Genomic DNA, 13,782 nt, shown 5'->3' on the forward strand with positions numbered 1-13,782 from the left:
TTGCCAGTAGTCTTGAATGATAGTTTAGCTGTGTAGTATTCTAATCTGAAAGTCAAATCAATTTTCCCTCATCACTTTGAAAGTGTTTCTCATGCGATGGCTGTTGCTCTGATTGTCCTAATTTTGTAGCTATCTTTTAAATTCAGTAGCTTAAATTTTTTTCCCTTCCACTCTAATGTTTATATCTGGGTATGTTTTTGTCTAGAACAGGATTCAGTTTGAAGGCTCAGCGTTTTTTGATTGTGTAAAGGCTCTCTGCTCTTCTTTGAATTTCTTACTCCATTCAATATACTTGAGCTTCTTCCTAGGTTTCTTCTCTTAATTTCATGTCTACATTTTCCACTTCTCTATGCTTCATATGCAGTCTAGCTTTTACTTTTTTCACTTGTATTTGTCTGTTGTTGATTAAATTTTTAATTAAAGTAACTTTTTGTTTCCTTAGGAATTCTGTTTAGCTCTCCTTTCCCTTTACCATTTTAAAGATAGCTTTTCAGATTCCTGAATCATCAGAAGTTCTTGGCGGTGGACGGGGTGGCTCGGCCATGTTTGCATCTGCTGACTCACCCTTGATTTTCTGATTTTTTTAAAATACAGACTTTGGATTTAGGAAGTGCAAGGCATGTCTGTGTTGGTTTCTGTCAGGTGCACCAAGCACTGAGGTCCATAGGCCCTGGACTAGTTTTTACATTTGTTTCTTGCATAGATTTCAGGACTCAGATCAGGTACCTCCTCCTTGAAAGGGGCTCCTCAACCTCCCACTCCACCCCACCCCCCACAGGTGACCCCACTGCACCAGGATGCATTCCTCTAAGATGCATTTAATCACCTCACTTACTTCTGCAAAACGCAGTCATCTCAAGAGGCTAGACTCCTACCTGAAGACACCAGGGTCATAACTCAGTCCCCTTCTCTGTGGCCTGGGTAGTGATGCTCAGGACACACTTGCTCGGTGATCATACAGCAGCCTTCGCCCTCATCGACTGACTTCCTTATTACTGCCCTTTCAGACTTGTTTACGTTGCAGGCCGGGAAGGCCACATGCTTAAAGTGCTCTCTTATGTTAGCGTCAAGCGCCTCACTCCAGCCCCTGCCATCATCTTTTATGTAAGTATGAATTCTGCCACAAAAACACCCCCTTAAGGCAGAGGGTCCCTCAGTTTGGATGATGAAGTAAACTTGATCACTAAGCTCAGTGATTTTCAAGTGACCGAGGTTCCCCCAGCCCTCAGTTATATAAATAGGTATATAAAAAAGTTCAAAACAATTCAAATAATTTACCCAACTTCTGCTCCTTGTTCTGAATTTATCCACGAAGGACACTGTTTGAATCTTCTGAGCTTGTACCCTCTACACTTCTTACGTGTACATTTGTATGTTCTGAGTCCCTGGTAACAAACTGGACAAAAACCCGCTAGCTTATGAGGAAGGAGAATAAGGCATTTTACAAGGTGGCTAATGACAACAGCTTCTCATTACGGTCCAATAATTCAGAAGTCATGGGACCCTTGTGAATTATAGGTGTTTGACATCTTCTGATTGGAATTTCTCAGTGAGGGATAGTCCTCGGCTGTATGCAACTGTTTTGGGCACCTCTGGACCATCCACACCCCAGCCTCAGGGCCAGATTCTTCCTCCCACCCCCAGAGGGAGCCCCTATTCTCTGTCAACCTACTCCCTTTGAAGATGAGAAAAAGGACCCAGAATTACAAGGCCCTTGGAATTACAAGTCCAGGACCGTGCAGCTAACACAGTCAAGACCAGACCTAGACAGCCTGGGTTTTATGGTGCAGGGCCCTTTCCCCCAGTGAAAACTCTCTGGAAGGAAAATTCATAACTAGGAAGCTGGTGCAACATACATACACATTTTGTTTCTCCCCTGCTTAAAAGAGCTACAAACTTTCCAAGTCCTTTCATCACACCTCAAAGAGCTGTCATAGCACCAGTCTGGTTTAACCCCAAATATAATGGGATACATAGGAGTGTTCTTTCACATTAAAGTGTTTATCCACAGAAAAAAATGGCTTCTTCCATCTTTTGTGAAGTGATAAGGTTAATGTTTTCATGTACTAATGACCTAAGACTTCCTTCTTCTTTCTTCTAGGGTATCATAGCGATCATTTATATCATCCCTGGTGACATAAACTCATTAGTCAATTACTTCAGTTTTGCTGCATGGCTGTTTTATGGCTTGACCGTCTTTGGACTAGTTGTGATGAGGTTTACGAGGAAAGAACTGAAAAGGCCTATCAAGGTAGGTTGTTCCCCAAATGTCACAAGTGGCTTTGGTTTCCTGAAATGAACTAGGTAGAAGTAACTATTTTAACTTCTAGGAGCATGCTTTCTATTTTCAACCTGACTCTTCTCTTGAACATCAAACTTTAGAGTGGAGTTTGCTCTTCAATTCATTTCATAGTATAGATTATGATCCAGTCAGCCATCTCATAATTTATTAAAGTTATCAACAATACCTGTGACCTGTCTCTCTAACCAAAGTGAGATGTCCAGGTCTGATAGTTCCAGGACCCCTCATGAATACACTTTCTGTCGACCGATGGGGAGTTCTGATTCTGGCCCAGACCCATTCCTACGCATGCAACCACTAACGGTCCGTGTTTGCAGTCTGTTTTGGGCTCCTTCCCACCTCCCTCCATGGCTGGTTTGGGTCCATATACCAATGAGGAAGAAGAATGTATTTCATTTTGCTTATGTTATAGGATTTTTTGGTTTTTGTTTTTTAAAAAAACCTGTGCTATTTATTCTTATGATAACAAGTGAAGATGTAAGAAAAAGGTAGGCAAGAAGAGGGCTTCAGTAACTAGAGCAAGAATAAAGATAATGTCTTTAGCTTCAGAATGTTGTTTCACAAATCTGGTTAAAAGTCTTTCTGGCACAGTAGCTTGACTATCACCAAGTTGCTGAAGTCAGAGAAGGCATGGAGCAGCCTGCTGGAATCAGGCAGTTCCACCTCAATCAGGGCATCAAGCAGGCAAAATCATTATGGTAGCACAGATTTTTAATCTGCGCAAAATCTCTCAAACAGAAATAAAAAGGATTTGAGAGAAAATAATGAAGTAAGGAGACAGGGAAAAAAAAGAGATTAACATATGTATAACTGGAGTCCTTGGAAGAAGAAAATGCAAGTAACAGAATTCTTTTTTTTTTAATTTTTATATTTATTTTTTTATACAGCAGGTTCTTATTAGTCATCAATTTTATACACATCAGTGTATACATGTCAATCCCAATCACCCAATTCATCACACCACCACCACCACCTCCCTGCCGCTTCCCCACCTTGGTGTCCATGCATTTGTTCTCTACATCTGTGTCTCAATTTCTGCCCTGCAAACCGGTTCATCTGTACCATTTTTCTAGGTTCCACATGTATGCGTTAATATACGATATTGGTTTTTCTCTTTCTGACTTACTTCACTCTGTATGACAGTCTCTAGATCCATCCATGTCTCAACAAATGACCCAATTTCGTTCCTTTTTATGGCAGAGTAATATTCCATTGTACATATGTACCACATCTTCCTTATCCATTCGTCTGTTGATGGGCATTTAGGTTGCTTCCATGACCTGGCTATTGTAAATACTGCTGCAATGAACATTGGGGTGCATGTGTCTTTTTGAATTGTGGTTTTCTCTGGGTATATGCCCAGTAGTGGGATTGCTGGGTCATGTGGTAATTCTATTTTTAGTTTTTTAAGGAACCTCCATACTGTTCTCCATAGTGGCTGTATCAGTTTACATTCCCACCAACAGCTTAAAAGCTATGATTCAAGAAACATTTCCTGAAGTGGGAGGGAAGGTGGGAGGGGAGACCACAGAAGGAGCGGGGACTTGAACCAACACACTTCCGAACTAGACTGGGCAACAAAGAAATATATTCTGATAAAACTATGGAGTTTCTTTAAAAAAAATGCTTTGGGTATATCCACTTCCCCTTTCCTGTCCTCCTTCACCCCAATTTGCTTATAAAGGAAAGGAAATAATACAGGCATCAAACTTCTCATCAGCTACACTCCATGCTGTAAGACTGTGGGCAACTTATTTAAGATATTCAAGGAAAAAAATGTAAGTCAAGTATTTTATATCCAGTCAAATTGACCTTGAAGAATAAAGTTACCAACGAAATAACTCAAAGCATATATTGTTACATGAGACCTAAGGAATCACTAGAGAATGAGCTTTAGAAACCAAAAAGTCATTGGCATAAGGTGAATATATTTAATTAAAGAACTAAGACTAAATGATGGGAGATAAAGATAGCAAAACAGTATATAAATATTAAGCACTGACAACATAATACAACAAAAATGGGAGAGAAAGCATATGAAAGTATGCCACTTAAGGAAAGTATCTCAGGAAAACTGCCTTTGGATACAATTTAAAATTAGATGCTGGGGGGAAAGAGAAGAAATCCTAGCTTATTTCATTACTGCTTATTATAGATAATATCTAAAAAAGAGGAGATAAAGGTATTAATACCTACTATTTATAATGGTAACTCTCAGAACAAAAATAGTGTTTATAGATAGATATATCCAACACACATACCCACAAACACATCCACGAAACCATATCATAAAAGAACCTATATATAAAGACTCGAATAGGGAAACAAATGAGAATATCTTCCTGGTTGACATTTTCTCAGTAGAATGCTTATTAGGGTTTTTTGTTGTTACTGTTTTTTGCTTATTGATTTTTAACATCCCCAAACTTTATAGAACCTATGAATCTCTTAATACTCTTACTTCTAGTTGATAGTTATATGGGAAAAAATGAATATTTAAATTCCCCAAATGCAATACAATGTTTTTAATACATGTGTGAGGAAAGTTTCAAATGGCATTCCAAATCCAACACAAGTCACAGTCGTATGGAGGCATATTGGCAAGTGTGAGGCACGTGTGTCTCAGATGTTGGGAAACATGTTATTGCGTTAAAGGTAACCATTTGCTAACAATCATACTAATTGGTCACCAGGAAGTCATTTTTAAAGCAGTTTACTTCCAGGTATAACACATGTTGGATATATTTATGCATTTACTGTTTTTTGTTATATCTGAAAACACTGGTTAGAAGTCTGGGGTTTCATATGATACATGGTAATTTTCCCACTTAAAGGAAGTAGGCCCCCGTAAGAGTTTTCCCATAGAATGTCACTCATTATGGGCAGAAAACTGACAGTAAGTCGAAGATACTTTATATAGAAATATGAAGCAATATGGAGACCAAACTTATCAGTTGTATGAATAAACCAGCTTATTCAGTTTAAATGGGTTTAAATCAGCCATTAAAAGAAAAAAATTTTCAGGCAGGTTTACTGAGCTGTGAAAAATGCAAAGTAAAAGGATAGGCAAAGAAAAACCAAGCAAATGAAAATACACAGAAAACAGGGGTTGTGATCTTATCAGACAAGCACTCAGGCCCAAAACACAAGACAAAGACCATTTAGTAATGCAAAAGGCTAAAATTCACAATAAAGAGATAACAGTTATGAAAACCTGTTCACCATGCCACACAGTAATTACTTTTATGAAACAAACTATAGGAAATACAAGGAGAAACAGACACACACACTAATAGGAGACTTTAAAACATCTCTCTCAGAACAAGACAGATCCAGGCACATCACTAGTAAAAGTGACTGCAGATCTATAAAAACGTAACAAGGTATATCTTACAGATTCATTTCAAATTCTGGATCCCCCAAATAGCAAACAGTGCATATGGAACAGGTCTGACCACTGACAATCTTTAATACCACAAAGAAAAACCCTGATTAAAAAAATCAGAAATGGGGCTTCCCTGGTGGCACAGTGGTTGGGAATCTGCCTGCCAATGCAGGGGACACGGGTTCAAGCCCCGGTCCGGGAAGATCCCACATGCTGCGGAGCAACTAAGCCCATGCGCCCCAACTACTGAGCCTGTGCTCTAGAGCCCATAAGCCACAATACTGAGCCCACGTGCCACAACTACTAAGGCCTATGCGCCTAGAGCCCGTGCTCTGCAACAAGAGAAGCCACCGCAATGAGAAGCCCGCACACCGCAACAAAGAGCAGGCCCTGCTCACCACAATCAGAGAAAGCCCACGCGCAGCCACGAAGACCCAATGCAGCCAAAAACAATAAATAATAAAAAATAAGTACATTTATTTTTTTAAAAATCAGAAATGATACAGATCACATTCTCTGACTATAATGCAATAAAACAGGAAATTAATTTTAAAAATTAAACCTTTTGGTCCAAAAGGAAATAGGAAATGAAAGTACCTAAATTCCTAAAAATAACAATAATGAAAACAAGACATATAATCTATGATCGGCACTTTGAGGAAGTTCCACTACATTACTTACATCAACAAAAACGAAAACAAATTAAATAGGCAACTCAACGGGCACAAGAAAGAACAAAGAAAACCAAAAGGATATAGAAGGAATTAATAAACATAAAGAAAGCACTTAACTGGATTATCTGATTTTTAGAATTTCACCATGAATTCAGATTCTCCTGGGGTTAGTTTTAGTAAACTATATTTTCCTAGAAAACTGTCCATTTCACCTAGGTGTTTGAATTTATTTGTATAGAGTTGTACAAAATAGTTTATGATTTTTAAAAAAACTTCCTGTGTTCTGGAGATTATTTCTCCATTTTTGTTTCTTATTTGTGTGTTTATGCTTTCTCTCTCTTTTTTAAGGTAAGCTACAGGATGTTTTATTGATTTTTCAAATTATTTTTATGGACTATAACACTGATACCAAACCTTGCAAAGATAGCACAAAAAAGGGGAGAAGAGAAAATCACGGACCAATCTCACTTTTGAATATTGATATAAAAATCTTAAATAAAATATTTTAACAAATATAATCCAATTATATTAAAAACATCACGACTAAGTCAAGTCTGTGCAAGGGTGGCTGAAGATTAGAATGAACTGGATTTAATTCATGGAGATATAATTCATCATATTAATATACCTATGGTAAAACCCCCTATGATCACCTCCCACAGTTGCCAAAAACCAGATAAAATTCAACATACATTAGTGATAAAAACACAAATAGGAATTTATAACCTTTTCCTTGGCATGATCGCACACACAAACACGCCCTATGGCAAAAAAGCAATTTTAATTGATAAGGTAACACTAGAGAGATCTCTGCCAAGGTGAAGACAAAAATGCCTTCCTTCTATTTCTGCTACCAGCTAACACTGTTCTGAAGATATCAGCAAGGCAATTAAACAAGAGAAAGCAATGTGGAGCATAAGAATTAGAAAAGACTTTCAAAAGTCTAACTTTCTCCTTTCAAAGAAAATAAAACTGTGCATCTGGAAAACCCAAAAGGATCAAAGAAAAAACTATAAGAAAATATAGTGAAGTAATATGACATAAAACTAACACACTGTAATCAATAGCCTTCATTTATAAAAATGATATCCAATTAAAAGATAATGAAAGAGAACTCCTCCCCAAACCAAAAAACACCTAGTCATAAACTTAACAAGAGGTTAGACATCACAGTAGAAAAGTAAAATTCTCCTGAAAGACCGAAAAGGTAACTTGAACAAATGGAAATCCATCATATTCTTGGATAGGGAAACTCAGCATCATTAATTTAGATGTTTAATGAGATCGCAATAAAAAACACCATCTAATTTTTTTTCCTGGAGTTAGACAAGTTGATTATAAAGTTCATATTGAAGAACAAACTAGCAAAAATAGCCAGGGAAAATCTAAAAATAAGAAAAATATTAAAATATAGACTCTAAAATTGAGACACAGATGTAGAGAACCAACCAAGGGGGGAAAGTGGGGGGGGGGTGAAGGGTGGTGGCTGGTGGTGGCGGGATGAACTGGGAGATTGGGATTGACATGTATACACTAATATGTATAAAATGGATAACTAATAAGAACCTGCTGTATAAAAAATAAAATTCAAAAATTCAAAAAAATATAGATTCTAAAATTTAAATATCATGGTGCTGGGCCTCCCTGGTGGCGCAAGTGGTTGAGAGTCCGCCTGCCGATGCAGGGGATACGGGTTCGTGCCCCGGTCTGGGAGGATCCCATATGCCGCGGAGCGGCTGGGCCCGTGAGCCATGGCCGCTGAGCCTGCGCGTCCGGAGCCTGCGCGTCCGGAGCCTGCGCGTCCGGAGCCTGTGCTCCGCAACGGGGGAGGCCACAACAGTGAGAGGCCCGCATACCGCAAAATAAATAAATAAATAAATAAATAAATAAATATCATGGTGCTGATGCATGAATATAAATTGCTTTGTAATTCAAGAATGAAGAAAACCTCTCCCATGACTCAAAATCAAGGAGTAATTTTTAAAAAAGGGGCAACCATAACCACCCCAAAATAAAAATGAATGCATTCAAAAAAAGAGAAGTTGAAAACACATATACATAAAATATTGGGGGAAATATTTGCAATAATATCACAAAAAAGGATAAATATCCCTAATTTAAAGAGTTACTAAAATTAAGATGGGGGTTACTAACAATTGAAATGGACAAAAGATATAAATGGACACAAGAAAATAAAACGACAGTTCAATGAAAAAAATGCAACGACACTTAAACATGAAACAAATGAACCCAAGCAAACTCAATTTTGTTTCTTATAAGAGAACGCACACCAAAATTCTAACGAGATACCATTTCTTGCCTATCAGATGGGCAAAAATCCCAAAGCTTGGCCACACTCCATTGGAGAGGCTATGGGGAAACAGCCTTCTCCAACACTGCTAGTGGAATACAAATGGTATGGCCACTACAAAGGGAAACCTGGCAATATCCAGCAATATTACATATGCATTTACCTTTAGACCCAGCCATCCTGTTTTGAGGTAATCTATCCCTAAGTGAAGTCGACAAAACTATGAAATATACATAAGCTTACTTGTTGCATTAATTGGTAATAGCAAAAGGTTCAACACAACCCAAATGTCAATTAATGGGAGACTGGTTGAATAAGTTTTGGTACATCCACAAAGTAGAGTGGTGTGCAACAGTACAAAAAATGGATGAGTAATTTTACACAGTAGTGTGACTCTCTGGAATATATTAATGGAAAAAAGCAAGGTGCAAAACTGTGTTATGCATTTGCTGCCTTTTATGTAAGAGGAGTGGAAGATGAACATGCGTATGTACATTTGTGCATACGCATGTGTTTATTCTGAAAGAGAAATAATGGAAGAATAAAGCAAAATTGAGAAAAAATTTATAATATTAAAAAAATCAAATAAAAAAGGGAAAAAGCAAATCCCTAAAAACTAGAAACAAATGGGGATAAAGAAGCCTTCCTCTGTAACGAGCAGATGACATAACCACACAGAAAATGTAATCACTAGAACTGATATTAAAGTGCAGGACTTTGAATGCATCTCCTTTGTGGTTTATACTGTGCAGTTAAAAAGAACTGCAAAAAAATCTTAAACTTCATACTACTACTTACAGTGGTAGTATTGGTACAGTTATTTTGAAGTTTATTATAGGCACATTGTAGGATAAATAAAATAAGTAATTATGTGAAAGCCATTGAGAAGATTTTCAGAAGCATAAGGAAAGAAGGCGTAAGTCTAGAGAAAGTAAGGAAAAAAGTGCAATCTTACATTTGAACAGAAACTCAGTAGAAATTTATGAATTTTTTTTCCCTTCTTGAAAAAAAATTTTTTTTCTGTCCTTGTAAAAGAACACCGAGTACTCCCAACCACCCAGATTACGGTTTCTAAATACCCTTTCCTACCAAACACCCTGGAGAAATGGGTGAATCCAGATCTGCTGGGACTGGATTCCTCTCCAGCCCCTGAATCCACTGATTGACTTTAGGGATTCACAAGTGTAACCATCGGACCTTAAGTGCCTCGTGATGTGTTACAAGAGGAAGTGCACTGCTCCAGCTACAACGCATTCTTGCCTCCACAGCTAACTACTGGTTTACAGGAAACAAGAGGGACAGAGGGGCAAAGCTAGAAATGAAAACGTTGTATAGGACAAACCACCCAATTCCTACGAATTCATGACGAGATAAAGAGAGGAGGGGACAAACACGTTAAAAGTAAAGTCATCATCAGTTAGAGACGTATAATGCGTGTTTTACAGGTAAAATGACATGATGGCATTTTCTTTACAGTCTAGGGAAAAGAAAAAGATGAAATAAGGTTGGCAATTTTACTTACAAATGATTGAAACTGGAGGAGGGGTACACGGGGTTCATTATATTCTTCTTTCTGTCAAGTGTTTTGTTTTGAATGAAAAATTTCAAAAAAGAAATGAATGCACATGGCCAAATCATGACACCACTCTGTTTGGCCTACAGGTGCCCATTGTCATCCCCATCTTGGTGACTCTCTTATCCGTGTTTTTGGTTTTGGCCCCAATCATCAGCCAACCTGCATGGGAGTATCTCTACTGTGTGTTATTTATGCTGAGCGGCCTTATATTTTATTTCCTTTTTGTCCACTATAAGTTTGGATGGGCTCAGAAAATCTCAAGTAAGTATCACCTGAGGGACTGCTTTGCTGTTAGTAAAGAGAGACAGGCCCAACATCCTGTAGCCTCATCGGTCCCGATTCTACCAGGACCTTCTTATCACAGGGTCTTGCGCAGCTAACAGATTTCATCTCCTCTGTGGGAGGAGGCGTGACCTGTTCTCCTCAGTGTGACACCTCTGGGGTCCACCTGTGGCCTCTTCCTTTGTTCCCATCAATTCCTGGAACAAGTAGGAAAAGGAAGCACCGGTTTTTTCTTTTTTTCAAATGTAACATACCCATAACATAAATCTTGACCATTTTTAAGTGTACGGGTCAGTAGTGACAATCCACGTTCACACTGTTGTGCATCCCATACCCAAAGCACTGCCGCCTTGTGCCTGATCCCCGGACATCATCTGGGGGTCTCAGCAGCATCCCAGAGACGTCCAAAATGCGACAGCTGGGACGAGGGCCAGAGCCTTCCAACACCAAGGCCACGGCTCTTGCTTTTCACTCAGCAGTACCGATTCCTTGTGTATTTTAGGAAAGTTGTTTAAAAGTTTAGCGATATCAGCCATTTTCATTTTGAAAAAGAAAGCAGTGATGGCAGAGTACATCAGAGGACCCTGAAGTACACCCAAGGGTATGTTATATTCTACATGGCACAGCCAGCTGCAAGGAACTCCATCCACAAAAGCCTGCCAGGCTCCCGAGCCCCTCACCAGACCAACAGCGATCCACAGCCTTGCCTGGTCTCCCTCACCCTAAACATGAGTTCCCCGGAGGCAGGAATTGGGCTGTGTACAATTTAATCCTGGATCTATACAGCAGCCACTTAGTATTTGAGTAAACGTGATGAAAAATCTGCCTTCTTTCTCCTTCAGCTCGTTCTCACCAGGGAAGTACAGTCATTCCTCAGGCACCCCTATGTGGTTTTTTATTTAGATGCATACAACTTAGGGAGACGTACAAGGTAGCAAAGAGCAAAACCCAACTGGAAGTGGGGGAAGCTGGCCCTGAGACTCCATTTAGACTGAGCCGCCAGTGACGGGGATGCCTGCCTCCACTCCCTCTGCCTGTGTCCCCACCTGTGAAACTGGTACCACCTCTCACCTGACAGGGGTGTTGTAAGAGACAGAGAATCTGTTTCACGTTCGTTAACAAAGGGATAGCAAAACCAAATATGGCTATATTATGTCCCAAGGACTTTTCCCCTTTCTTGAAATAGCTCCCCCTACCCCTAACCTCTTCACACTGATCTAAGCCCGAAGCTGAGACGGGTTGCAGGGACACTACTATAGAAACGAAAGAAAAGGTGTATCACTACCTGAGAAACAGCCACTTTCCCCCATGCCTCTGAAAATGGACTTGCATTTGATCATACGGACAGAGAATCTAGCTAGGATGACTTACAACCTAAAGGCCTGAAATATGTCTTATTTCTCAGCTTTAGAATATTTAGCCAAGCTGTTCCCTACAGAAACCAATAAGAAGTTAAAATTAAGGAGGTAAAAAGAATTAACAACCTGTATTTTAAACAAGATGCAGACTTAGTGACTTCAGACCCAACATTCAATCTTTGGTCAGGGGTAGTTAAATATACACATATAACTGAGTCATTCATATTTTTCCTGTAAATGTTTTGGTGGCAGTAAAATATTTAGTAGGTTCCTAATGCTTTAATGGGAAATAACTTATCTCCAAAGAACCACCGTAGCTCCCAGGATGGGTCTGCCCACCTCTACCCACCTGTGTCCCCTGAGCACAGGCTCTGATATGACACATCACCAAGGAGTAGTAATAGTACCACTGCTCATTGATAAGCAAGGCGAAGCTGATTTTAAATTACGGTTTTCTGACTGCACTTTTTCCCTCCAGGGCCTCTCACCATGCACCTTCAGATGCTGATGGAAGTCGTCCCCCCAGAGGAGGCTCCAGAGTAACAAAGCTCAGCCTCCTGTGGCCAAGTCTAAGCTGTGAAGAATTTATTTTTGTAAGCAATATTTGTGGTTGTTTCTTCCTGATGTTTTTCTTAAGAAATCACATGTGTATAATACTGTTATTTTTAGCTATCCTTAGTTCTCTGGGTGGGTGTTTGCTGAAGTTAGCAGGTGAGGATGTAACCCAGCAGAAGGCTGGTGGCCAGGGAAGGGCTGAGTCAGAATGGCCCCCACTACACGGTGACTTTTTAACAAGGGGCACATCACACCTACTTCAATAAAGGGAATTCTTTAAACTCAGTGATCAGAAAGGTGCATATGTGTGTGTATATATATATACATACATATATATATATATAAAAATATAAAATTGGTGGAACTTTTGCTTTGATTGAAATAGATTTTTAAAATACTAAAGTACAGGGGCTTCCCTGGTGGCGCAGTGGTTGAGAGTCCGCCTGCCGATGCAGGGGGCGCGGGGTTGTGCCCCGGTCCGGGAGGATCCCACGTGTCGCGGAGCGGCTGGGCCCGTGAGCCGTGGCCGCTGAGCCTGCGCTTCCGGAGCCTGTGCTCCGCAATGGGAGAGGCCGCAGTAGTTTAAAATACTAAAGTACAAATGCTTTACTACCTATACCCATATTTCACCTAGGATGTATGTAGCAGGTCTGTCCCAGGCTGGATGTCAAGGCCCCCAGTGCAAAGCTGGCCGTCCGGAACCATTTGCAGCCTGTGTCCACAAGGGGCTCAGCATCACAGGTTCCCTGACAGCCTTCACTGGCATTTCGGTCAAACCAGAAAGTGTGATGTATAAAATTCTATTTTGCATTTGGCACTCATGGATTTTCCTGACAAAATACAGTCTAAAAAAATGGAAAAAAGTAACATTTCTGTGAAAACACTGAAATTTTATTGATATGCTGCAGAAGACACTCACACCAAAATTTACTAAGTATGTGAGCAATTTTAGAAGCACAGAGACGAAAGTACTTTTACCGTGCATTTCAGAAATTTCCCCAAAACGTGAAATCAGTGCATATTAATAGTAGAGAACAAAAAAAGCAATTAGTAATTGTTTACATTTCACAAGCCACTGTCCTATGTCTTACAAAATGCTATTCAGAACTTCAAATAACGGTAAATGTCTGAAAAAAGAAACTGAAATTTAAACACGTACCCTCCTCTGCCCAATGCTTTCACTTAGCCGTTAGTGAACCACACGAGAGAATCAGTATTATATCTTCTCCGAGAGCAGGACGCCACCATTTGTACGTGGGCAACACACGTTTGTGCAGCTCTACTGCTTGCTATTATTGTGTGCTGTTTTACGAAAGAAACAATACAACCGAGCACACAC

At 39.6% G+C, this 13,782-nt stretch overlaps 1 protein-coding gene across 1 annotated transcript in view; it reads left to right on the forward strand.

Annotated features, from left to right (window-relative positions):
• The window catches only part of SLC7A9 (solute carrier family 7 member 9), a 32,582-nt gene extending 20,151 nt beyond the window's left edge, over positions 1-12,431 (forward strand). The window contains exons 9-12 of the mRNA XM_060083663.1: positions 1,008-1,104; positions 2,102-2,251; positions 10,335-10,509; positions 12,367-12,431. Of these exons, the coding sequence (XP_059939646.1) occupies positions 1,008-1,104; positions 2,102-2,251; positions 10,335-10,509; positions 12,367-12,431 (487 nt within the window). The remainder of the gene's footprint in view (positions 1-1,007; positions 1,105-2,101; positions 2,252-10,334; positions 10,510-12,366) is intronic.
• Positions 12,432-13,782: the final 1,351 nt, after the last annotated feature.

Source organism: Mesoplodon densirostris, chromosome 19 (assembly GCF_025265405.1).
Source record: "Mesoplodon densirostris isolate mMesDen1 chromosome 19, mMesDen1 primary haplotype, whole genome shotgun sequence".
Classification (NCBI taxonomy): domain Eukaryota; kingdom Metazoa; phylum Chordata; class Mammalia; order Artiodactyla; family Ziphiidae; genus Mesoplodon; species Mesoplodon densirostris.